The sequence below is a fragment of the Salvelinus alpinus genome, chromosome 4 (assembly GCF_045679555.1).
Source record: "Salvelinus alpinus chromosome 4, SLU_Salpinus.1, whole genome shotgun sequence".
In the NCBI taxonomy this organism is placed as follows: Eukaryota; Metazoa; Chordata; class Actinopteri; order Salmoniformes; family Salmonidae; genus Salvelinus; species Salvelinus alpinus.
In genome coordinates, this window is record NC_092089.1 from 32,639,199 (window position 1) to 32,666,227 (window position 27,029).

Here is a 27,029-nt window from a genome sequence, read left to right on the forward strand (position 1 = left end):
TCATCATTACTACTACTACTACCACCATCATCATCATTAATACTAGTACTACCACCATCATCATTACTACTACTACTACCACCACCATCATTACTACCACTACTACCATCATTACTACTACTACTACCACCACCATCATTACTACTACTACTACCACCACCATCATTACTACTACTACTACCACCACCATCATTACTACTACTACTACCACCATCATCATTACTACTACTACTACCACCACCATCATTACTACTACTACTACCACCACCATCATTACTACTACTACTACCACCATCATCATTACTACTACTACTTCCACCATCATCATTACTACTGCTACTACCACCATCAGCATTACTACTACTACTACCACCATCATCATTACTACTACTACTACCACCACCATCATTACTACTACTACTACCACCATCATCATTACTACTACTGCTACCACCACCATCATTACTACTACTACTACCATCATCATTACTACTACTACTACCACCATCATCATTACTACTACTACTACCACCACCATCATTACTACTACTACTACCACCATCATCATTACTACTACTACTACCACCACCATCATTACTACTACTACTACCACCATCATCATTACTACTACTACTACCACCACCATCATTACTACTACTACTACCACCACCATCATTACTACTACTACTACCACCATCATCATTACTACTACTACTACCACCATCATCATTACTACTACTACTACCACCATCATCATTACTACTACTACTACCACCATCATCATTACTACTACTACTACCACCATCATCATTACTACTACTACTACCACCATTATCATTACTACTACTACTACCACCATCATTACTACTACTACTATCACCACCATCATTACTACTACTACTACCACCATCATCATTACTACTACCACCATCATCATTACTACTACTACTACCACCACCATCATTACTACTACTACTACCATCATCATTACTACTACTACTACCACCATCATTACTACTACTACTATCACCACCATCATTACTACTACTACTATCACCACCATCATTACTACTACTACTACCACCATCATCATTACTACTACCACCATCATCATTACTACTGCTACTACCACCATCATTACTACTACTATTACCACCACTACTTTTTGGAATGATAAACAATAATAGTAATAACAATAATAGTAATAACAATTATAGTCATAATAAGTAAGTTACTGTTTACTATGCAGATGTTATTATTCAGTGTCCCTCAGGCTATGGCAGGCTAATACATATTTGGCTGCAAGAGGAGCCATTGCTCCTTCGCCTATGAGTATTTTTTGTTTTTCCTCTTGGTTTAATAAGTAAAGATTTGGAATAAATGTAGTCATTTCTGTGAATAATGAATCTCTTGGTGCAGAATATTTATCACAGTAAAGGAGAAAGTGCATCTCTGTCTCTACCTCCCCTGTCACGCAGTGACCAAATACACGCTCCTCTTTGGGGAGCCATGTATTTTTATGTCTGCCGGTCTCTATTGCCAATTGGTGGTCACTCAGCCTGTACTTGGTAAGGATCTGTCTCTGCTTCGTATCTCTGACAGAGTAGAGATAATCAGCCAATTCATATTCTCTGTTTAGGGTCAGATAGCAATTTAGTCGGCTTTGGGATTTTGTTTTGTTTTTCCAATGTTGTAAATATATTTTGTTTATTGGAATTCTTTCTTTTGAAGCAGTGCTGGTGTCAACTTGGTTGGTTAGGTCCAACACCAGCTGACTGAGAGGGCTCGTTTCTGGGCTCAGCTCTTGGGTTTGAAATGCTTTAAATTGCAGACTTGAATTTTGACTTTCTTAATTATCTTTTCTGTATTTTCATTACCACTGGAAAGCGGCCCAATTCTGCCCTACATGCATTAGTTGGTGTATTTCTCTGAACTTGTAGAATTTTCCAACAGAATTCTGCATGTAGGGCTTCAATTGGATGTTTGTCCCACATTTTAAAGTCCAGTTTATTGAGTGGCCCCCAAACCTCACTTCCGTAAAGAGCTATTGGTAGGATTACACTGTCAAATATTTTGGCCTTAATTCTAATTGGGATGTTGATATTGAATAATTTATTTTTTATTACATACAATGCTCAGCAGGCTTTTTCTTTGAGTGCATTCACTGCCATATTAAAGCTTCCCGATGCAGATATGGTCAGACCAAGGTAGGTGTAATTTTTAGTGTGTTCAGTTATGGTGTTGTTCAGGGTGAATTTATATTTGTATCTGTTTTTTGGGGGGGAAATCATGATTTTCAGTTTTTTTTATTTACTACCAGGGCCCAATTTTGGCAATAGTGCTCTAGAATATTAAGGTTCTGTTGAAGACCTTCTTTGGTTGGTGATAGAAGTACCAAGTCATCAGCATATAGCAGGTATTTCACCTCTGTGTCAAATAGTGTGAGTCCTGGCGCTGGAGAATGGTCCAACATGTCTGCTAATTCATTGATATAAATGTTGAAAAGATTTGGACTCAAACTGCAGCCTTGTCTCACACCTCGACGTTGTGAAAGAATTCTGTTTTTTGGTTTTTGATTTTTATTGCACACTTTTCTGTGTACTTACATTTTATTAAGTCATACACCTTACCACCAAGGCCACTTTGGAGAATTTTGTAGAATAGTCCTTTGTGCCAAATAGAATCAAATGCCTTTTTAAAGTCAATAACGCAAGCAAAGATTTTTCCCTCTTTTTGTTGGTGGACGTGTTTATTAATTAGTGTGTGTAAGGTGTATATATGGTCAGTAGTGCGATTGTTGGGAAGAAAGCCAATTTGACATTTACTTATTAAATTTATAAATTTATAAACGTTTGAATTATTGAATTCAATTCAAAATCTCTCTCTCTCTCAGTCCCTCTCTCTCTCTCTCTCTCTCTCTCAGTCCCTCTTTCTCTCTCTCAGTCCCTCTCTCTCTCTCTCTCAGTCCCTCTCTCTCTCTCTCAGTCCCTCTCTCTCTCTCAGTCCCTCTCTCCGTTCATCTCTCTCTCTCTCTCTCTCTCTCTCTCTCTCTCTCTCTCTCTCTCTCTCTCTCTCTCTCTCTCTCTCTCTCTCTCTCTCTCTCTCTCTCTCTCTCTCTCTCTCTCTCTCTCTCTCTCTCAGTCCCTCTCTCTCTCTCTCTCTCTCTCTCTCTCTCTCTCTCAGTCCCTCTCTCCGTTCATCTCTCTCTCTCTCTCTCTCTCTCTCTCTCTCTCTCTCTCTCTCTCTCTCTCTCTCTCTCTCTCTCTCTCTCTCTCTCTCTCTCTCTCTCTCTCTCTCTCTCTCTCTCTCTCTCTCTCTCTCTCTCTCAGTCCCTCTCGCAAGCTCTTTCTCTCTATCTATCTCTCTCGCTCTCTCAGTCCCTCACTCTATGCTGATCCAGACTTTGGAATTCAATGTTGCCATGGTAACAATGTTGATTGCACCCTCTCTACTCTCCCCCTTTCTCGCTCCTCTTATTCAGACCAGATCTGTTATTTCTAGCTCTATATTCAGATGCACCATTTGTATTCTATTCTGTGTTATACTGGTATGAGAGTGGAATTGATAGGTTTTAGTGTTTTAGTTTTCTGTTATTTGTGTTTTTAGAACGTGACTTTATAACGTGACTTGGAACTTTCTGAATTGATCACTGTTTTTAGATAAACATGCTTCATAACTGCACAGCTGTAAACAACTAATGTTATCATTCTCCTTCTTCTTCTTGTCTTTCTTTGGCGGTAGCCCAACTACCATGTCCTCCTCAGTGACTGCTTCCTGTGAATAAGAGGACCAGAGTGAGAGCGTCCAATCACAATCAAGAGCCCCCACCAGCACATCTTTCCAGTGAGAGAGAGAGAAAGAGATAGAGGCCAAAGAGAGAGAGAGAGAAAACGAGTGCAGGAAGGAGAGGGGGAGAGAGTGAGAACAGTCGATGGATGCTGTCCGGATTGAGGGGACAGTGCATTCTTCATTAACGAGGAAAAGAAAGATTTCAAAATGGAGTCGAAGGATAGAAACTCGGCGGCAGGTAAGGCTTACCTCAGCTGATGTAAATGTATACCTTGGTAACGCAATGGGGTCCCACTTTACATCAAGTGGCACTATAATCAATGTATTTACGTGGTTATTACATAGGCAGGTACAGTGTAATTACATTGCAGGTACACATTGTTAATAGTACTTACAACTCTTATACCCGAATGCGCTTTGCACAATTTCAAAGATTAGCAAATGAAGTCACAATGGAGGTAAATGTGTAATCTAGAACAGCAGTTCTAGCCTAGGGTGAGAAGAAGCCAAATAAAATACACATGTTCAGATGTTATCACAGGTGTAGCGAAATGCTTATGTTCCTAGCTCCAACAGTGCAGTAATACCTAACAATACAAAACAATACAGGCAAATCCCATAAATGTAAAGAAAGGAATGAAGAAATATGGAAATATTAGAACGAGCAATGTCAGAGTCCGGAATATAAATCTATATGTATATGATGGTGTGTATAGACATTATGGACACTATATGAATAGAAAAGGTGTGTACAGCAGTAGTTGTATAGGATGAGCCTTGACTAGAATACAGAATACAGAATATACATATGAAGTGGCTGAAACAGGATGTAAACATGATTAACGTGACCAGTGTTCCATGACTATGTACATGGGGCAGCAGCCTCTAAGGTGCAGGGTAGAGTACCGGGTGGTAGCCGGCTAGTAACAGTGACTATGTACATAGGGCAGCAGCCTCTAAGGTGCAGGGTAGAGTACCGGGTGGTAGCCGGCTAGTGACAGTGACTATGTACATGGGGCAGCAGCCTCTAAGGTGCAGGGTAGAGTACCGGGTGGTAGCCGGCTAGTAACAGTGACTATGTACATAGGGCAGCAGCCTCTAAGGTGCAGGGTAGAGTACCGGGTGGTAGCCGGCTAGTAACAGTGACTATGTACATGGGGCAGCAGCCTCTAAGGTGCAGGGTAGAGTACCGAGTGGTAGCCAGCTAGTAACAGTGACTATGTACATGGGGCAGCAGCCTCTAAGGTGCAGGGTAGAGTACCGGGTGGTAGCCGGCTAGTAACAGTGACTATGTACATAGGGCAGCAGCCTCTAAGGTGCAGGGTAGAGTACCGGGTGGTAGCCGGCTAGTGACAGTGACTATGTACATGGGGCAGCAGCCTCTAAGGTGCAGGGTAGAGTACCGGGTGGTAGCCGGCTAGTAACAGTGACTATGTACATAGGGCAGCAGCCTCTAAGGTGCAGGGTAGAGTACCGGGTGGTAGCCGGCTAGTAACAGTGACTATGTACATAGGGCAGCAGCCTCTAAGGTGCAGGGTAGAGTACCGGGTGGTAGCCGGCTAGTAACAGTGACTATGTACATAGGGCAGCAGCCTCTAAGGTGCAGGGTAGAGTACCGGGTGGTAGCCGGCTAGTAACAGTGACTATGTACATGGGGCAGCAGCCTCTAAGGTGCAGGGTAGAGTACCGGGTGGTAGCCGGCTAGTAACAGTGACTATGTACATGGGGCAGCAGCCTCTAAGGTGCAGGGTAGAGTACCGGGTGGTAGCCGGCTAGTAACAGTGACTATGTACATGGGGCAGCAGCCTCTAAGGTGCAGGTTAGAGTACCGGGTGGGAGCCGGCTAGTAACAGTGACTATGTACATGGGGCAGCAGCCTCTAAGGTGCAGGGTAGAGTACCGGGTGGTAGCCGGCTAGTAACAGTGACTATGTACATAGGGCAGCAGCCTCTAAGGTGCAGGGTAGAGTACCGGGTGGTAGCCGGCTAGTAACAGTGACTATGTACATGGGGCAGCAGCCTCTAAGGTGCAGGGTAGAGTACCAGGTGGTAGCCGGCTAGTAACAGTGACTATGTACATGGGGCAGCAGCCTCTAAGGTGCAGGGTAGAGTACCGGGTGGTAGCCGGCTAGTAACAGTGACTATGTACATGGGGCAGCAGCCTCTAAGGTGCAGGGTAGAGTACCGGGTGTTAGCCGGCTAGTAACAGTGACTATGTACGTGGGGCAGCAGCCTCTAAGGTGCAGGGTAGAGTACCGGGTGGTAGCCAGCTAGTAACAGTGACTATGTACATGGGGCAGCAGCCTCTAAGGTGCAGGGTAGAGTACCGGGTGGTAGCCGGCTAGTAACAGTGACTATGTACATGGGTCAGCAGCCTCTAATGTGCAGGGTAGAGTACCGGGTGGTAGCCGGCTAGTAACAGTGACTATGTACATGGGGCAGCAGCCTCTAAGGTGCAGGTTAGAGTACCGGGTGGTAGCCGGCTAGTAACAGTGACTATGTACATGGGGCAGCAGCCTCTAAGGTGCAGGGTAGAGTACCGGGTGGTAGCCAGCTAGTAACAGTGACTATGTACATAGGGCAGCAGCCTCTAAGGTGCAGGGTAGAGTACCGGGTGGTAGCCGGCTAGTAACAGTGACTATGTACATGGGGCAGCAGCCTCTAAGGTGCAGGGTAGAGTACCGGGTGGTAGCCGGCTAGTAACAGTGACTATGTACATAGGGCAGCAGCCTCTAAGGTGCAGGGTAGAGTACCGGGTGGTAGCCGGCTAGTAACAGTGACTATGTACATGGGGCAGCAGCCTCTAAGGTGCAGGGTAGAGTACCGGGTGGTAGCCGGCTAGTAACAGTGACTATGTACATAGGGCAGCAGCCTCTAAGGTGCAGGGTAGAGTACCGGGTGGTAGCCGGCTAGTAACAGTGACTATGTACATAGGGCAGCAGCCTCTAAGGTGCAGGGTAGAGTACCGGGTGGTAGCCGGCTAGTAACAGTGACTATGTACATAGGGCAGCAGCCTCTAAGGTGCAGGGTAGAGTACCGGGTGGTAGCCGGCTAGTAACAGTGACTATGTACATAGGGCAGCAGCCTCTAAGGTGCAGGGTAGAGTACCGGGTGGTAGCCGGCTAGTGACAGTGACTATGTACATAGGGCAGCAGCCTCTAAGGTGCAGGGTAGAGTACCGGGTGGTAGCCGGCTAGTAACAGTGACTATGTACATAGGGCAGCAGCCTCTAAGGTGCAGGGTAGAGTACCGGGTGGTAGCCGGCTAGTAACAGTGACTATGTACATAGGGCAGCAGCCTCTAAGGTGCAGGGTAGAGTACCGGGTGGTAGCCGGCTAGTAACAGTGACTATGTACATAGGGCAGCAGCCTCTAAGGTGCAGGGTAGAGTACCGGGTGGTAGCCGGCTAGTAACAGTGACTATGTACATAGGGCAGCTACCTCTAAGGTGCAGGGTAGAGTACCGGGTGGTAGCCGGCTAGTAACAGTGACTATGTACATAGGGCAGCTACCTCTAAGGTGCAGGGTAGAGTACCGGGTGGTAGCCGGCTAGTAACAGTGACTATGTACATAGGGCAGCAGCCTCTAAGGTGCAGGGTAGACTACCGGGTGGTAGCCAGCTAGTAACAGTGACTATGTACATGGGGCAGCAGCCTCTAAGGTGCAGGGTAGAGTACCGGGTGGTAGCCAGCTAGTAACAGTGACTATGTACATAGGGCAGCAGCCTCTAAGGTGCAGGGTAGAGTACCGGGTGGTAGCCGGCTAGTAACAGTGACTATGTACATAGGGCAGCAGCCTCTAAGGTGCAGGGTAGAGTACCGGGTGGTAGCCGGCTAGTAACAGTAACTATGTACATAGGGCAGCAGCCTCTAAGGTGCAGGGTAGAGTACCGGGTGGTAGCCGGCTAGTAACAGTGACTATGTACATAGGGCAGCAGCCTCTAAGGTGCAGGGTAGAGTACCGGGTGGTAGCCGGCTAGTAACAGTGACTATGTACATAGGGCAGCAGCCTCTAAGGTGCAGGGTAGAGTACCGGGTGGTAGCCGGCTAGTAACAGTGACTATGTACATAGGGCAGCAGCCTCTAAGGTGCAGGGTAGAGTACCGGGTGGTAGCCGGCTAGTAACAGTGACTATGTACATAGGGCAGCAGCCTCTAAGGTGCAGGGTAGAGTACCGGGTGGTAGCCGGCTAGTAACAGTGACTATGTACATAGGGCAGCAGCCTCTAAGGTGCAGGGTAGAGTACCGGGTGGTAGCCGGCTAGTAACAGTGACTATGTACATAGGGCAGCTACCTCTAAGGTGCAGGGTAGAGTACCGGGTGGTAGCCGGCTAGTAACAGTGACTATGTACATAGGGCAGCAGCCTCTAAGGTGCAGGGTAGACTACCGGGTGGTAGCCAGCTAGTAACAGTGACTATGTACATGGGGCAGCAGCCTCTAAGGTGCAGGGTAGAGTACCGGGTGGTAGCCAGCTAGTAACAGTGACTATGTACATAGGGCAGCAGCCGCTAAGGTGCAGGGTAGAGTACCGGGTGGTAGCCGGCTAGTAACAGTGACTATGTACATAGGGCAGCAGCCTCTAAGGTGCAGGGTAGAGTACCGGGTGGTAGCCGGCTAGTAACAGTGACTATGTACATAGGGCAGCAGCCTCTAAGGTGCAGGGTAGAGTACCGGGTGGTAGCCGGCTAGTAACAGTGACTATGTACATAGGGCAGCAGCCTCTAAGGTGCAGGGTAGACTACCGGGTGGTAGCCGGCTAGTAACAGTGACTATGTACATAGGGCAGCAGCCTCTAAGGTGCAGGGTAGAGTACCGGGTGGTAGCCGGCTAGTAACAGTGACTATGTACATGGGGCAGCAGCCTCTAAGGTACAGGGTAGAGTACCGGGTGGTAGCCGGCTAGTAACAGTGACTATGTACATGGGGCAGCAGCCTCTAAGGTGCAGGGTAGAGTACCAGGTGGTAGCCGGCTAGTAACAGTGACTATGTACATGGGGCAGCAGCCTCTAAGGTGCAGGGTAGAGTACCGGGTGGTAGCCGGCTAGTAACAGTGACTATGTACATGGGGCAGCAGCCTCTAAGGTGCAGGGTAGAGTACCGGGTGGTAGCCAGCTAGTAACAGTGACTATGTACATGGGGCAGCAGCCTCTAAGGTGCAGGGTAGAGTACCGGGTGGTAGCCGGCTAGTAACAGTGACTATGTACATGGGGCAGCAGCCTCTAAGGTGCAGGGTAGAGTACCGGGTGGTAGCCAGCTAGTAACAGTGACTATGTACATAGGGCAGCAGCCTCTAAGGTGCAGGGTAGAGTACCGGGTGGTAGCCGGCTAGTAACAGTGACTATGTACATAGGGCAGCAGCCTCTAAGGTGCAGGGTAGACTACCGGGTGGTAGCCAGCTAGTAACAGTGACTATGTACATGGGGCAGCAGCCTCTAAGGTGCAGGGTAGAGTACCGGGTGGTAGCCAGCTAGTAACAATGACTATGTACATAGGGCAGCAGCCTCTAAGGTGCAGGGTAGAGTACCGGGTGGTAGCCGGCTAGTAACAGTGACTATGTACATAGGGCAGCAGCCTCTAAGGTGCAGGGTAGAGTACCGGGTGGTAGCCGGCTAGTAACAGTGACTATGTACATAGGGCAGCAGCCTCTAAGGTGCAGGGTAGAGTACCGGGTGGTAGCCGGCTAGTAACAGTGACTATGTACATAGGGCAGCAGCCTCTAAGGTGCAGGGTAGAGTACCGGGTGGTAGCCGGCTAGTAACAGTGACTATGTACATAGGGCAGCAGCCTCTAAGGTGCAGGGTAGAGTACCGGGTGGTAGCCGGCTAGTAACAGTGACTATGTACATAGGGCAGCAGCCTCTAAGGTGCAGGGTAGAGTACCGGGTGGTAGCCGGCTAGTAACAGTGACTATGTACATAGGGCAGCAGCCTCTAAGGTGCAGGGTAGAGTACCGGGTGGTAGCCGGCTAGTAACAGTGACTATGTACATAGGGCAGCTACCTCTAAGGTGCAGGGTAGAGTACCGGGTGGTAGCCGGCTAGTAACAGTGACTATGTACATAGGGCAGCAGCCTCTAAGGTGCAGGGTAGACTACCGGGTGGTAGCCAGCTAGTAACAGTGACTATGTACATGGGGCAGCAGCCTCTAAGGTGCAGGGTAGAGTACCGGGTGGTAGCCAGCTAGTAACAGTGACTATGTACATAGGGCAGCAGCCTCTAAGGTGCAGGGTAGAGTACCGGGTGGTAGCCGGCTAGTAACAGTGACTATGTACATAGGGCAGCAGCCTCTAAGGTGCAGGGTAGAGTACCGGGTGGTAGCCGGCTAGTAACAGTGACTATGTACATAGGGCAGCAGCCTCTAAGGTGCAGGGTAGAGTACCGGGTGGTAGCCGGCTAGTAACAGTGACTATGTACATAGGGCAGCAGCCTCTAAGGTGCAGGGTAGAGTACCGGGTGGTAGCCGGCTAGTAACAGTGACTATGTACATAGGGCAGCAGCCTCTAAGGTGCAGGGTAGACTACCGGGTGGTAGCCAGCTAGTAACAGTGACTATGTACATGGGGCAGCAGCCTCTAAGGTGCAGGGTAGAGTACCGGGTGGTAGCCAGCTAGTAACAGTGACTATGTACATGGGGCAGCAGCCTCTAAGGTGCAGGGTAGAGTACCGGGTGGTAGCCGGCTAGTAACAGTGACTATGTACATAGGGCAGCAGCCTCTAAGGTGCAGGGTAGAGTACCGGGTGGTAGCCGGCTAGTAACAGTGACTATGTACATAGGGCAGCAGCCTCTAAGGTGCAGGGTAGAGTACCGGGTGGTAGCCGGCTAGTAACAGTGACTATGTACATAGGGCAGCAGCCTCTAAGGTGCAGGGTAGAGTACCGGGTGGTAGCCGGCTAGTAATAGTGACTATGTACATGGGGCAGCAGCCTCTAAGGTGCAGGGTAGAGTACCGGGTGGTAGCCGGCTAGTAACAGTGACTATGTACATAGGGCAGCAGCCTCTAAGGTGCACGGTAGAGTACCGGGTGGTAGCCGGCTAGTAACAGTGACTATGTACATAGGGCAGCAGCCTCTAAGGTGCAGGGTAGACTACCGGGTGGTAGCCAGCTAGTAACAGTGACTATGTACATGGGGCAGCAGCCTCTAAGGTGCAGGGTAGAGTACCGGGTGGTAGCCGGCTAGTAACAGTGACTATGTACATGGGGCAGCAGCCTCTAAGGTCCAGGGTAGAGTACCGGGTGGTAGCCGGCTAGTAACAGTGACTATGTACATAGGGCAGCAGCCTCTAAGGTGCAGGGTAGAGTACCGGGTGGTAGCCGGCTAGTAACAGTGACTATGTACATAGGGCAGCAGCCTCTAAGGTGCAGGGTAGAGTACCGGGTGGTAGCCGGCTAGTAACAGTGACTATGTACATAGGGCAGCAGCCTCTAAGGTGCAGGGTAGAGTACCGGGTGGTAGCCGGCTAGTAACAGTGACTATGTACATAGGGCAGCAGCCTCTAAGGTGCAGGGTAGAGTACCGGGTGGTAGCCGGCTAGTAACAGTGACTATGTACATGGGGCAGCAGCCTCTAAGGTGCAGGGTAGAGTACCGGGTGGTAGCCGGCTAGTAACAGTGACTATGTACATGGGGCAGCAGCCTCTAAGGTGCAGGGTAGAGTACCGGGTGGTAGCCGGCTAGTAACAGTGACTATGTACATAGGGCAGCAGCCTCTAAGGTGCAGGGTAGAGTACCGGGTGGTAGCCGGCTAGTAACAGTGACTATGTACATGGGGCAGCAGCCTCTAAGGTGCAGGGTAGAGTACCGGGTGGTAGCCGGCTAGTAACAGTGACTATGTACATGGGGCAGCAGCCTCTAAGGTGCAGGGTAGAGTACCGGGTGGTAGCCGGCTAGTAACAGTGACTATGTACATAGGGCAGCAGCCTCTAAGGTGCAGGGTAGAGTACCGGGTGGTAGCCGGCTAGTAACAGTGACTAAAGTTCAAGGCAGGGTGCTGGGCAGAGGCCTATGTAACCATCATGTAAATGCACAGGTTTTAGCACCACTTCATGTACAAGGGGACCAGAGGGGTATACTATGGTGATGTTGGAGGTAAGAAGAGGATAGGAACACTGATACTGTATAGGATTGATTGTATAAGCCAAAATGGTTGATTGATTGATTGATTGATTGATTGATTGATTAATTGATTGATTGAGTTGCGACAATGAAGATTTCCTGTTGAGTCTTGCTTTGTTCCTGTATGTGCTGATGTTGCTGCTGTGTTCCTGCACTGTGATTATGTATATTGAGTTGTGTGTGTGTGTGTGTGTGTGTGTGTGTGCGTGCATCCGTGCGTTAGTGTGTTCTGTCTCATCGAGTGTGTTGTGTATTCTGCGCTAGCCCTGTCTATGCTGATTATGTGGGGGAGAGAGTGGTGTCATGGTCATGAATATGGAGCACATTGAGATTCTCAGAGTGTAATTTGTTGTGTTCACCATCAATTCCTTCCTGTTAAGACGAGTCAGCAGTGTCGTCCAACTCCCCTTCCAAGGACACCTCATATAACCACTTATACCCCTCCTCTCTCTGTCTCTTTCTTTCTCTCTGCCTCTCTCTCTGCATCTCTCTCTGCCTCTCTTTCTGCCTCTCTCTCTGCATCTCTCTCTGCATCTCTCTCTGCCTCTCTCTGCCTCTCTTTCTGCCTCTCTCTCTGCCTCTCTCTCTGCCTCTCTCTGCATCTCTCTCTGCCTCTTTCTCTATCCCTGCCTCTTTCTCTCTCTCTGCCTCTTTCTTTCTCTCTGCCTCTCTCTGCCTCTCTCTCTCTGCCTCTCTCTCTCTCTGCCTCTCTCTCTGCCTCTTTCTCTGCCTCTTTCTCTCTCTCTCTCTGCCTCTCTCGCTGCCTCTTTCTCTTTCTCTCTCTCTACATCTTTCGCTCTCTCTTTCTCGCTCTCTGCCTCTTTCTCTCTCTCTGCATCTCTCTCTGCCTCTGCATCTCTCTCTCTGCCTCTTTCTCTCTTTCTCTCTCTCTGCATCTTTCTCTCTCTCTGCATCTCTCTGCCTCTTTCTCTCTTTCTCTCTCTCTGCATCTTTCTCTCTCTCTGCATCTCTCTGCCTCTTTCTCTCTTTCTCTCTCTGCCTCTTTCTCTCTCTCTGCCTCTTTCTCTCTCTCTCTGCATCTCTCTGCCTCTTTCTCTTTCTCTCTCTACATCTTTCTCTCTGCCTCTTTCTCTCTTTCTTTCTCTCTCTCTCTGCCTCTCTCTCTCTCTGCCTCTTTCTCTCTATGCCTCTTTCTTTCTCTCTGCATCTCTCTGCCTCTTTCTCTCTCTCTCTGCCTCTTTCTCTCTCTCTGCATCTCTCTCTCTGCATCTCTCTCTCTGCCGATCTCTCTCGCTTTCTCTCTCTCTGCCTCTTTCTCTCTCTCTCTGCCTCATTCTGTCTCTCTGCCTCTTTCTCTCTCTGCCTCTTTCTCTCTCTGCCTCTCTCTCTCTGCCTCTTTCTCTCTCTCTTTCTCTCTCTCTGCCTCTTTCTCTCTCTGTCTCTTTTTCTCTCTGCCTCTCTCTCTCTGCCTCTTTCTCTCTCTCTCTCTCTTTCTCTCTCTCTGCCTCTTTCTCTCTATCTGCATCTCTCCCTCTGCATCTCTCTCTGCCTCTCTCTCTCTCTCTCTCTCTCTCTCTCTCTCTCTCTCTCTCTCTCTCTCTCTCTCTCTGCAACTCTCTCTGCCTCTCTCTCTCTCTCTCTCTCTGCATCTCTCTCTGCCTCTTTCTTTGTTTCTTTCTCTCTCTCTGCATCTCCCTCTGCATCTCTCTCTGCATCTGTCTGTGCATCTATTTTTCTTGTCCATCCCTTTTTCATTCTCTCTCCTCCCTCTCCCTCAACTCCCCTTTCTCCCTTTGTCTATCTCATCTGTTCCTCTCTTGTCTCTACTGCACTTCTTCTCCTTCTTCCTCCCTCCACCTTTCTCATCCCTTTTCTATTTCTCACTTTTCTTCTTCCTTGTCCCTTCTCTACTTCTCATCCCTCCCCTCCATCTCTCTCTCTCTCTCTCCTCCTCTGCCTTCCTCTCTAGGGATGGTTTGTGAGAAGGGGATCCAGATCCTCCTCACCACCGTGGGGGCCTTTGCAGCCTTCTGCCTGATGACGGTTTCTATAGGGACGGACTACTGGCTGTACTCCCGCGCCTCCATCTGCAACAGCACCCGCAACCACTCAGACGACCCCCACAACAAGGACAAGAAGGACCCCGGAGCCCTCACCCACTCTGGCCTCTGGAGGATCTGCTGCCTGGAAGGTAGGCTACTGAAATGCTACTGAGACACCATCTTGGATCTGTGGGTAGAGTGGGAGAGGATGGATAGAGGGTAAACGGAGGCATGTGGGGATCTTGTATCTCTGTGTGTGTGTGTGTGTGTGTGTGTGTGTGTGTGTGTGTGTGTGTGTGTGTGTGTGTGTGTGTGTGTGTGTGTGTGTGTGTGTGTGTGTGTGTGTGTGTGTGTGTGTGTGTGTGTGTGTGTGTGTGTGTGTGTGTGTGTGTGTGTGTGTGTGTGTGTGTGTGTGTGTGTGTGTGATGTTGGAGGGGATTAGTTAGGACTGTTTCCATTTGAGCCTTTTGTCCTAATGTCCTTTCTAGATTTAAAGGTGCGCTATAGAGAAATCATTCCACCATTTCCTGGTTGCTAAAATTCGAATAGTTCTCCTAATTTCAGTTTATGTGACAAAACAAGCAGGTATAGTGTAGAGAATCATTGTACCATCTAAAAAAGATTGTATTTTCAGCTGTTTGAAGCTGGTGTACAAAACCGAAAGTAAAAGACGCAAAAATGAAACTTAAGAATGGGGAGCATAGAAATAGCTCATATAGAACAGATCTACCACTTCTTACTTTACTGACTTTATTGTCCCCATGGGGAAATTTTGTTGCAGTGTCATGTACATGTTTAAAGTGTTGTTTAAATACAACGCAAATTGACAATACAACTTTCATAACAGTTACATACCAATAAAAAGAGACTAGCCTGCTGGCCTTACTGGGTCGATAGGAACATTAGCCCAAGCTATTAAGGAGGGATATCACACCTGGTACAAATTATTGTCTAGTTCTGTTTTTTCAGCCGACGAGTGCCCTATATCTGTGTCCAGAGGGGAGTAGTACAAAGTCCGGGTACAGGGGGTGGTTTGATTTTAGACTTGCTTTCAATGAGAATGACAGATCTATAACTCACATTTCTATGTGAATTTGGTTGGGTCACCCAAAAAGTTACATACTGCAGTTTTTAAGAGATTAGATACTATAAATACTATGTATAATATATTGAATGTAATAGTAATAGTTGGTAAAAGCTGGTCATAGTTGGTAATAGCTGGTCATAGTTGGTAATAGTTGGTAATAGTTGGTAATAGTTGGTAATAGCTGGTAATAGTTGGTAATAGTTGGTAATAGCTGGTAATAGCTGGTGATAGTTGGTAATAGCTGGTGATAGTTGCTAATAGGTGATAACAGTTGGTAATAGTTGGTAATAGCTAGTAAAAGCTGGTAAAAGCTGGTAATAGCTGGTAAATAGGTGGTAATAGCTGATAATAGTTGGTGATAGCTGGTATGATCAAAGTAAGGACTGTGGCCATTTTGGATCTGATGCAATACCAGTGCAGACCTCATGTCTGTGTCCTAATGCACTACCTGCAGTGTTGCTGTCTTGTGAGATGGAAAGGAATAAGGACTGAATGGAATGGAGGTTCCATTACAGGGAAGCTCAGAGTTGATGTTGTGCAGTGTTTCGTGTCAGATGAGAGTGAATGGATGGTATGGTTACCATATGTTTCAGTGGAATTATGTAGTCAGCAGTGCTGCCGGAAAGGTCATTATAATGTGAAGCAATGCACATGCTGAGTTTATGAGCTCCTTGGAAAATCTGGAACTTGTAAATGCTGGAACAGGAAACTCTTTCCTAGACTTTCCCAGTGGACTGATGTTTCTGTTTAATGATTTCCAAGGAGCATCAAATCAATTGTTATTGGTCACATACACGTGTTTAGCAGATTTTATTGCGGGTGTAGTGAAATGCTTGTGCTTCTAGTTCCGACAATGCAGCAGTATCTAACAAGTAATATCTAATAATTTCACAACATATACCCAATACACACAAACCTAAGTAAAGGAATGGAATTTAGAATATTTAAATATATGGACGAGCAATGTCAGAGTGGCATAGATTAAGATACAGTAGAATAGTATAGAATACAGTATATATACTACCGTTTCAAAGTTTGTGGTCACTTAGAACTGTCCTTGTTTTTGAAAGAAAAACACATTTTCTGTCCATTAAAATAACATCAAATTGATCAGAAATAGTGTAGACATTGTTCATGTTGTAAATGATTACTGTAGCTGGAAACGGCTGATTTTTAATAGATGTAGATATTCCATAAAAAATCAGCCGTTTCCAGCTACAATAGTCATTTACAACATTAACAATGTCTACACTGTATTTCTGATCAATTTTATGTTATTTAATGGACAAAAAAAAGTTTTTTCTTTCAAAAACAAGGACATTTCTAAGTGACCCCAAACTTTTGAACGTAGTGTACATATGAGATGAGTAATGCAAGATATGTAAACATTATTAAAGTGACATTATTAAAGTGACTAGTGATCCATTTAATAAAGTGGCCAATGATTTCAAGTCTGTGCATATAGGCAGCAGGCTCTCTGTGTTAGTGATGGCTATTTAACAGTCTGATGGCCTTGAGATAGAAGCTGTTTTTCAGTCTCTCGGTCCCAGCATTGATGCACCTGTACTGACCTCGCCTTCTGGATGATAGCGGGGTGAACAGGCAGTGGCTCGGGTGGTTGTTGTCCTTGATGATCTTTTTGGCCTTCCTGTGACATCGGGTGCTGTAGGTGTCCTGGAGGGCAGGTAGTTTGCCCCCGGTGATGCGTTGTGCATAAGAACAACACAGCTTTAGAGTGGGTTCACATGAAGTTTAAGGGAAGAGGTCTGAACTGTATCTGTGCAGAGAGCTAGTACAGTACAGCCACTTTATCTATGAATACTGGATGTTTGTGGAGATTGTCATTTCTACCCTTCAAATGAATTTGTCATAAGGATACCACTTCATCCCTGAACTAAGGATGACTCCAGTCGTGAGGTAGGTAACAGGAGCTGATGGTCTAGATGTACAGTATACAGTGGCTGTATTCCTCATGTTCCATTGTGTCAGCAGATCAGGTACTTGAAATCACCTGAAAAGAACCCCTCTCATCTCATTCCTTCCATCACTGTATTTAATATATAACCTACCTTACACGCATCACCCACTAGCACTGTGCTCACCAACCATGTGTTGGAAACCTGATTCAACTAGATCCATCAAGCCTTTGATAAGCTGAATCAGGTATATTACAGCTGGCCCTACAAACTCACTGCAGACCCTGTTGCCCAACCCTGCACTAGTCCAGTGATTTAACTGACAGGGTCTCTAAATCAGGTATATTACAGCTGGCCCTACAAACTCACTGCAGACCCTGTTGCCCAACCCTGCACTAGTCCAGTGATTTAACTGACAGGGTCTCTGAATCAGGTATATTACAGCTGGCCCTACAAACTCACTGCAGACCCTGTTGCCCAACCCTGCACTAGTCCAGTGATTTAACTCTGAAAATGACAGTAGCCATCACGCCATCTTCACTGCGGCACAAGCAGCTAATTTATAATACATTCAACTGCTGCTCTGACATACAGGCTTTAGAAGGGGGAAGACAGGACAAGGCTGGATAGGACAAAATAGGACAGAATAGGACAGTAGTTGAAGCTGAATGAATGGTGTTAGCTAGCTGCCGTATGTTTGTAGTCCCATCACTACTCCTCTATAAGGCATGTAGGGTAAGTCCCATCCTTGGCCTGGTCATTGTGCAAAGCTCATTTGTCCTCATCTCTAAGCTTCCTGATAACAAAGCAGCCAATTAGAGATAAGCCCCAGCCCTCACAGCAATGCTGCAGTGCTCCTCTCTCTCTCTCTCTCTCTCTCTCTCTCTGTCTCTCTCGCTCTCATGCTCTCTCTCCCTCTCTCGCTTTCTCTGCTCTCTCTCTTTACTCTCTCTCTGCCCTCTCCCTCCCTCTCTCTCTCTCTGCTCTCTCTCTCTTCCCACTCTCTCCCTCTGTCGTCTCTGCCTTTCTCTCTGCCTCTCTCTCTCATACTCCCTCTGCCTCTGTCTGCTATCTCTCCCTTTACGCTCTCTCTTCCCTCCCCGCTATTTCTCTCTCTTGCTTTCTCTCTCTCTCTCTCGCTCTCTCTTTCTCCCTCTCTTTCCCTCTCTCTCTCTCCTCTCTTTCTCTCTCTCCCTCTCTTTCCCTCTCTCTCTCTCCTCTCTTTCTCTCTCTCCTATCTTTCTCTCTGTGGTGCAGTGGACCCTTCAGTGCTTTGGTATGGCTTAGAGGTCAAGTATCCTTGATATCTGTAGAGTATTGAGTCAAGGTGGGTGCTCAGAAGCCGTGCAGTGATGCAGTGAAGTGTAGGTGCAATGGAAACAGAGGACATATTGTCTCTAAAAGATTTAAGCCCGCGGGTCGATGTCACACATTGCTGTGTTAGGGGCTGAAGGAGTGAGTGGATGGGGTATTCTCTGATTCGGCAGGTTGAGAGGATTCCAGATTTTTATTTACATTTTATTTTTACCTTTATTTAACCAGGCAAAATACTACTAGGTCAGTACAGTCTCTCCCTTAGCTTTTAGTCAAAGGCCCCTAACATCACATTGTGGGCTGCAAATATTCAACTGAAACCAATGGAGAGCAAGAGTTTTATGTGCATGGCATCAGACAAGCCACCAATCAACAGCAGTGATATGAGTGTTGATGCTTTAGATTGAATGCTGTTGTGGTGATGGTTCAAATAGAGAACACTGATCTTTGAGGCAGTACTTAGAGGCAGCCTCTACTGCCCATGTAGGTCAGTTTCACCCTCCAGTACATTTCTTACAGAGTTACCAGGTAAGTGAATGGAAGTGAGTGAAACTCAGCTCATTTTGGCTCTAGCCAGCTGTTTCTCTGTTTCAGGACTAGCCAGTACAGCTGTAGAGTAGTTGCTCCCTAGATACTGGTTTTCCCACCTAATGGTTATGGTTAACATTGGGAGAGAGGGTTAACTGATCCTAGATCTGCACCAATGGGGAACTACTTCCTGGTTTAGAGCCAGAATGGCGTCTGTCAGGGGGTTTAGCTGACACCCCCCTCTGTGCCCCCATCTCTTTCTTTACAGACGACAACCATGGAAATAAAAGAACTATGAGAAAGAGACAAGCTCACCCCACATCTGTCCTTCTCTCCCTCCTCCGTCTGTGTCTCATCATTCCATCACTCCAACTCTCTCACAATCCATCCATCAGCCAGCACCAGTCGTGTGCTGTCATCACCGTGCGTCCCTCCGTCCATCTGTCTGTCTGCAATAGAGCCACAAGACCCCAGCGGGTAGCTATCTGTCTGCCCGTCTGCCTGTATGGATGGCTCTCTGTGTTGGGGTGTGTGTGGGGGTGAGTGAGTGAGTGTGCTCATTCAGTTACTGCATGCTCTTATTCAGAAAGGACCACAGTGAAATTACTATTTTTAAGTGAATATTGGTAGCTGTGGTTCACTCTAAATAAAACATTTCTTATTAGAACTATACATACATATATGCTGGTACCCTTTCTACATGAAATTAGTTTTTTCTACCCAGCACCTGATGACAAATAATGTATGTATGTGAGTGTGATACTAATGAGATACTGCATGACCTTAACGACAGACCCAGGACCAATTTTGCTAGTTTTGTTTTCCTAATGGTTAAGGTGAGGGCTGGGGCAAGGACATCTGATCTAGAATCAGTTCCTAAGGGCAGAGAGTGTGGATGTTTTGTGTTGGGGATGCGTACTGTTCTGTCCTCAGACCTACCTGGGAAGGGTGAACAATGACAGGACAGAACCTGAGGCACAACCAGTCTGCAGTTTCTCTCTCTCCCTTTTCTCTTCCTCTTTCTCTCTTGCTCTCTTTTTATATGCTAATATAAACTGCTCTTTCTTTTTCTGATGAATCTCTGTGGAGTGGAGTTGATGCATGTGCTGATGTATAAAGTGTGTGTGTGTGTGTGTGTGTGTGCGTGCGTATGTGTGTGTGTGTGTGTGTGTGTGCATGTGTGTGTGTGTGAGATAGAGTGTGTGGGTATTCTGTTCTAACATCCACCACCACCCCTCCCTCTCTCTCTCTCTCTCAGGGGTGAAGAGGGGAGTGTGTTCTCAGATCAACCACTTCCCTGAGGATGCTGACTTTGACCATGATGGGCCTGAGTATGTTCTACGTAAGTCAACATCTGATGGACCTGAAGTGGAGGTGCAGGCTTTTGTTCCAGCCCAGCTCTAATATACCTGATTCAAATTAAATCAAATTGTCACATGCGCCAAATACAACAGGTGTAGTTACCTTACATTGAAATGCTTACTTACAAGCCCTTAACCAACAATGCAGTTTTAAGAAAAAAAAGAGTTAAGAAAATATTTACTAAATAAACTAAAGTAAAAAATAATAGAAAGTAGCACAATAAAATAACAATAATGAGGCTATATACAGGGGGTACCGGTACCGAGTCAATGTGCGGGGATACAGGTTAGTCAAGGTATTTTGTACATGTAGGTAGGGGTAAAGTGACTATGCATAGATAATAAACAGCGAGTAGCAGCAGTGTAAAAACAAAGGGGAGGGGGTCAATGTAAATAGTCCGGGTGGCCATTTGATTAGTTGTTCAGCAGTCTTATGGCTTGGGGGTAGAAGCTGATAAGGAGTCTTTTGGTCCTAGACTTGGTGCTCCGGTACCGCTTGCCGTGCGGTAGCAAGATAACAGTCTACGATTTGAGTGGCTGGAGTCTGACAATTTATTGTGGTCTAAAATGAAAATCATTTGAATCAGGTGTGTTGGGCAGGGCTGGAACAAATCCCTGCGCACACTGTTGCCACCCTCAGGACGGGAGTTCCCCATAACTGATACACAGCCGTAACTCATCCACAACTGTAAACCACTTTTTACAGAAAACTTAGACCACATAGAGCAGTTAGACTCCTGAAGACCGGGAGAAAACAAGCTGTTTGAATTAAACATGTTAGTGTTTGTATGAAGTCGAGGGATAATGTGCTGCCCTAGTTCACGGGTGTTCCTCCAGGCCACACCTGTGTGGGTGTTCCTCCAGGCCACACCTGTGTGGGTGTTCCGTGCCGCACTATGTGTGCCCGCCCCACAATGCAGCAGGAGAAGACTGTGTACTGTTTGCTATGTAGCCTCGGCATTTGGCTGGCATTTACTTTGGCATTTCTGTCCTCTGGCCTATGTCCTAGATGGGAGAGGAGTGGTGATGTGTGTGTGTGTGTGTGTGTGTGTGTGTGTGTGTGTGTGTGTGTGTGTGTGTGTGTGTGTGTGTCCTGGGGGGTATCAGAGTTGATGCCTCTTGGGAAAGAGCTGATACAATTAAACACTCACTAGCTTGGCCACATGGTAATTCATTTGCTCACAGCAGAATACAGCTGTTTATTTCTCATCCTCTCCCTCTGATTCTATCTGCTACTTTGACCTTTTCTCTTTCCCCTCTCTCTCTCTTTATCACCAACTTCCTCTCTCTTATTCTCTCTCTCTCTCTCTCTCTCTCTCTCTCTCTCTCTCTCTCTTCTTCTCACTTACTTGTTCTCTGTCACTTCCCCTCACTCTCCCCGTCTCTCTCCTGTCCCTCTCTCTCTGTAGGTATGGTCAGGGCTTCCAACATCTTCCCTATCCTCAGTGCTATCCTGCTGTTGATGGGAGGGGTGTGTATCGGTCTCAGTCGCTTCTATAAGCACAAGAGGAACATCGTCCTGGGAGCAGGCATTCTCTTTGTGGCTGCAGGTGCACTAACTAACTCCTGTCAGGCCTGTCTGTGTGTTTGTGTCTGTGATTATTTCTGTGTCTTTATGTGTCTATCTAAGTCTCTTAGTATGTATACATATGTTTATGTTCTGTTGATGTAAAGTCATGTCTTTCCTCTTGCTCTCCTGCTCTGGATAACATGACAGAGAGAGAGAGAGAGAGAGAGTGTGCGTGTGTGCGTGTGCACGCGTGTGTGTGTGTGTGTCTGTGTGTCTATGTGTCTATGTGTGCATGTGTATCCTCCCCTGTGTGTATGTATGTGTGTGTGTGTGTGTGTGTGTGTGTGTGTGTGTGTGTGTGTGTGTGTGTGTGTGTGCGTGCGTGCGTGCGTGCGTGCGTGCGTGCGTGCGTGCGTGCGTGCGTGCGTGCGTGCATGTCCTCATCTATCCCCTGTCTCCCCCAGGTCTGAGCAACATCATCGGTGTGATCGTGTACATCTCTGCAGCGCTGGGAGACATCTCCCCTAAGAAGGACGAGGACAAGAAGTGGCAGTACAGCTACGGCTGGTCCTTCTACTTCGGAGGCCTGTCCTTCATCATGGCTGAGATGGTGGGCGTTCTGGCCGTTAACATCTACATCGAAAAGAACAAGGAGCTTCGCTGCCGCTCGCGCACTGACATCTTCAAGGGGACCACGCACGCCATGCTCCGCCTACCCAGCTACCGCTTCCGCCGTCGCTCCCGCTCCTCATCCCGCTCTACTGACCCCTCACGCTCCCGAGACCCCTCGCCGGTGGGGGGAGGCGGGGGGAAGAACTTTGGCCTGCCCCCCTCGGCCATGCTCTCCCAGGGGCCCATGTCTGTGGCCACGCTGCCCAACCCTCACTCTCGCTCCCACACCACCCTGGCGGGGGGCGACATCTCCCTCTACACTCTGTCCCGCGACCCCAAGCTGGCTGGCCTGCCCCCCATGTACGGCACTGTGGACCGCGCCACCCTCTACCAGCTCCACAACTGCTTCCCCAAGGACGGGGGAGGAGGGGGAGGAGGGGGTGTGATGATGAGCGGCACGCTGCCCTCTCTGAAGTCCCACAACCCCTCGCTGTCCCAGAATTCCTCCAACTCCAACGCACCCATGGGCAACTCGGTGGGCTCGGGGCCCCCACCCTTCTCCTCGTCCACGGTGGAGAGAGAGCGAGGGATGGGAACGCTGGACAGGCTAAAGGGAGATAGAGAGAGCAACTCCAATACGCTCAACAGGAAGACAACACCCGTGTAGAGAGGAGGGGAGGGGGAGAGAGGGAGGGAAGAGAGAGAGAGATATATAGAGAGGGGGATTGGGATAAAGGAGTATTAAGGGGTATTGAGATAAAGGAATGGAGAGGAGAGAGAGAATCTTTTTCACTGTTATTAGTCTACAGTATCTCACTGAGAAACAACAGAAAACAAGTAATAACAGAACGTGATAATTACAACAATAATGAACTTTCACAACAAAACTATTTTACTATTTTAACGCACTAGAAATGAATTATTTTGTTAATGATCCAACGCGATTAATCTTGGGCTACTATTTTAAACAATCCACTTTCTTTAGTGCAATACTAACTCTGATTTATCAAGATCATATTTGACGTCAATTGTTGTTGTGATTATTATTAGCGTTATTACGAGCTAGCTCTGTTTGCAATGCTATCGTTTTAGAATGATGATATGATTTGTATAATTTTCACTCTGATTTTGGATCCTGGCGACGTTTACTGTGAATTTCTTAAACACAGACACGCTGGTATGATCAGTGTAACTGTCATTGGTGTCAAGCATGAGTGTATACAACGTATGAGAAGATGAGTGTGTATTATGATTTATATGATTTCATTATATTCTAATAATAATAATAATATATAATGTATTATTATTACTATTCCTACAACTTGTTCTTTGGTGGAGTTCAGGTCAATTATTTTTACGTCTATTTTGATTTTCTACCCCTTGGTTCCAACACACAGTTAAGTTGTGTGAATACTGTACATTGTCTTCCAATATTGTAACTGAAGGCTACAATAAGTGAGTGACTGAGGCAACTGAGCAACTTCAGTGTTATTCTGAGTCTGTTTTCTATGGGCCTATGTTAGTCTGAGTTCCATTCTAATCAATGTTAGCAGTAGTCGTAGCTGTAGTCATGTTGAAGATGTTTGTTTTCTGGGCATTAACAGAAACCTCTGTCTTGAGGAGAGAAGAAGAGAAACTGATATATTTGTACAGAGAAAACAGGTGAAGCTTGTCACCTGGAGAGAAGAAGAGAAACATTTATTCATTATTTTCTACAAGCAAGAGACCCAAAATTATTCTCTAGCACAGACACAACAGATGCTATCCATCCATTATTAACATGAAATTGACAATGAAAAATGTCAATTAAATAAATGTGGGGATGGAGGTGGGGGGGTTAAAATACACTATAGAGAACTTTTGAAATTAAACATGTACATTGTAATTAACGCATACCTATATTTGCAAACTCTATAGATACTTTCTTTAGGAACTCTGGTATGAAAACAGGGTGTGTATTTTGGGAAGGGGAGGGGAGGGTGATGTGTTTTTGATCCTCTGTATGGGTACAGGCTACCCCCAGTTCTCATGGGGTGCGCTACCTCTCTCCACCCTGCCCTGCCCCGCCCCACCCTAGCTTGGCCCCGCCCTACCCGTTTTGGGCATGTCTTCTCCTCTGTCACATGATCCATGACAGAATCACTATGGAGATGAACATCCAAACCCCAACCCCAAAGAAAAAACTCTCACTGTGCTTCCCACGTGACCCTTGAACCTTGAACTTTGACCCCTTCTGTTTATGTTGATGAGAATGTATACACGTGTAAACACTCTCCTGCACCTCATTTATTGTCTGGAGTGATGGCAGAACTGGAATGGACACTGTTGGACACCCCGCTACATTACAGACTGGGGAAAGGAAATGAAACCACCTGACGCTTCCACATTCTTTTTGATTTTAGTTTCTCCTTTTTATTTCATTTGAGAAAAAAAGAATAATGCGACAAAACTGCACACAGATAGCATTTATGTGGGCAATATGAATACTATGTAGTTGAGAATAGATATATCTAGACAAAATTATTATGGTTTATCTAAATGTGTGATAAACTCAAACACTGTATTGCACGAAGTTTATAAAAAAAAACAATAACAGACCGATTTACAGACTGGTTATTCTTTTCTTTAAAGGAATGACAGTATGAGATGATCAAGGGATGGAGCGAGAGAGAGAGAGGGAATGACAGTATGAGATGATCAAGGGATGGAGCGAGAGAGAGAGAGGGAATGACAGTATGAGATGATCAAGGGATGGAGCGAGAGAGAGAGAGGGAATGACAGTATGAGATGATCAAGGGATGAAGCGAGAGAGAGAGAAGGAATGACAGTATGAGATGATCAAGGGATGGAGCGAGAGAGAGAGAGGGAATGACAGTATGAGATGATCAAGGGATGGAGCGAGAGAGAGAGAGGGAATGACAGTATGAGATGATCAAGGGATGGAGCGAGAGAGAGAGAGGGAATGACAGTATGAGATGATCAAGGGATGGAGCGAGAGAGAGAGAGGGAATGACAGTATGAGATGATCAAGGGATGGAGCGAGAGAGAGAGGGAATGACAGTATGAGATGATCAAGGGATGGAGCGAGAGAGAGAGAGGGAATGACAGTATGAGATGATCAAGGGATGGAGCGAGAGAGAGAGGGAATGACAGTATGAGATGATCAAGGGATGGAGCGAGAGAGAGAGGGAATGACAGTATGAGATGATCAAGGGATGGAGCGAGAGAGAGAGAGAGGGAATGACAGTATGAGATGATCAAGGGATGGAGCGAGAGAGAGAGAGAGGGAATGACAGTATGAGATGATCAAGGGATGGAGCGAGAGAGAGAGAGGGAATGACAGTATGAGATGATCAAGGGATGGCGCGAGAGAGAGAGAGGGAATGACAGTATGAGATGATCAAGGGATGGAGCGAGAGAGAGAGAGAGAGGGAATGACAGTATGAGATGATCAAGGGATGGAGCGAGAGAGAGAGAGGGAATGACAGTATGAGATGATCAAGGGATGGAGCGAGAGAGAGAGAGAGGGAATGACAGTATGAGATGATCAAGGGATGGAGCGAGAGAGAGAGAGAGGGAATGACAGTATGAGATGATCAAGGGATGGAGCGAGAGAGAGAGGGAATGACAGTATGAGATGATCAAGGGATGGAGCGAGAGAGAGAGAGGGAATGACAGTATGAGATGATCAAGGGATGGAGCGAGAGAGAGAGAGAGAGAGAGAGAGAGGGAATGACAGTATGAGATGATCAAGGGATGGAGCGAGAGAGAGAGAGGGAATGACAGTATGAGATGATCAAGGGATGGAGCGAGAGAGAGAGAGAGAGAGAGAGAGAGGGAATGACAGTATGAGATGATCAAGGGATGGAGCGAGAGAGAGAGAGAGAGAGAGGGAATGACAGTATGAGATGATCAAGGGATGGAGCGAGAGAGAGAGAGAGAGGGAATGACAGTATGAGATGATCAAGGGATGGAGCGAGAGAGAGAGAGAGAGGGAATGACAGAGAGAGAAAGAATAGAAAAAGTGAGAGTTGGCAGGAATGACAGACAGAGACTTGACACAACTTTTGACCTAAGGTATGAAAACATGTATTTGCGCTATACAGTGCACTATCCTGTTAATGAATGTGACCACAATATTTTATTTATTTACTTTATTTAACCAGGAATTTTTATTATTATTTTTATTTTTTATTTAACCAGGCAAGTCAGTTAAGAACAAATTCTTATTTACAATGACGGCCTACACCGTCCAAACCCGGACGACGCTGGGCCAATTGTGCGCCGCCCTATGGGACTCCCAATCCCGGCCGGGTGTGATCCAGCCTGGAAAGAGGTGGTGATACTACATTTGTCAGCCACAATCTCCCAAATTTCACACTCTGAGGTGTGAGGTGTACACTCCGAGGTGTACACCTGGTACAAGCCAGCAGTGCTTCTATTGCTCTCGTCAACGAGGCTTGCAGAACCATTAAACAGCTATATATACTTTATGAACACCGTGTCAACACTGGGTTCACTTTCTGCTCACTGGGAGCGCTGGAGGGCTAGAGTGTATGTGTTAACACTGGGTTTCTGCTCACTGGGAGCGCTGGAGGGCTAGAGTGTATGTGTTAACACTGGGTTTCTGCTCACTGGGAGCGCTGGAGGGCTAGAGTGTATGTGTTAACACTGGGTTTCTGCTCACTGGGAGCGCTGGAGGGCTAGAGTGTATGTGTTAACACTGGGTTTCTGCTCACTGGGAGCGCTGGAGGGCTAGAGTGTATGTGTTAACACTGGGTTTCTGCTCACTGGGAGCGCTG

General features: G+C 46.9%; 1 protein-coding gene across 4 annotated transcripts in view; it reads left to right on the plus strand.

Annotated features, from left to right (window-relative positions):
* The window catches only part of cacng8b (calcium channel, voltage-dependent, gamma subunit 8b), a 63,091-nt gene extending 38,263 nt beyond the window's left edge, over window positions 1-24,828 (plus strand). For 2 of the 4 annotated variants that reach the window (XM_071396610.1, XM_071396609.1), the window contains 5 exons: window positions 3,742-4,027; window positions 13,827-14,048; window positions 20,003-20,086; window positions 21,515-21,655; window positions 22,080-24,828. In XM_071396610.1, coding sequence (XP_071252711.1) covers window positions 3,997-4,027; window positions 13,827-14,048; window positions 20,003-20,086; window positions 21,515-21,655; window positions 22,080-22,894 — 1,293 coding nt within the window. In that variant the 5' untranslated portion in view covers window positions 3,742-3,996 and the 3' untranslated portion in view covers window positions 22,895-24,828. The remainder of the gene's footprint in view (window positions 1-3,741; window positions 4,028-13,826; window positions 14,049-20,002; window positions 20,087-21,514; window positions 21,656-22,079) is intronic. The other 2 variants (XM_071396612.1, XM_071396613.1) reach the window with 2 other exon arrangements.
* Window positions 24,829-27,029: the final 2,201 nt, after the last annotated feature.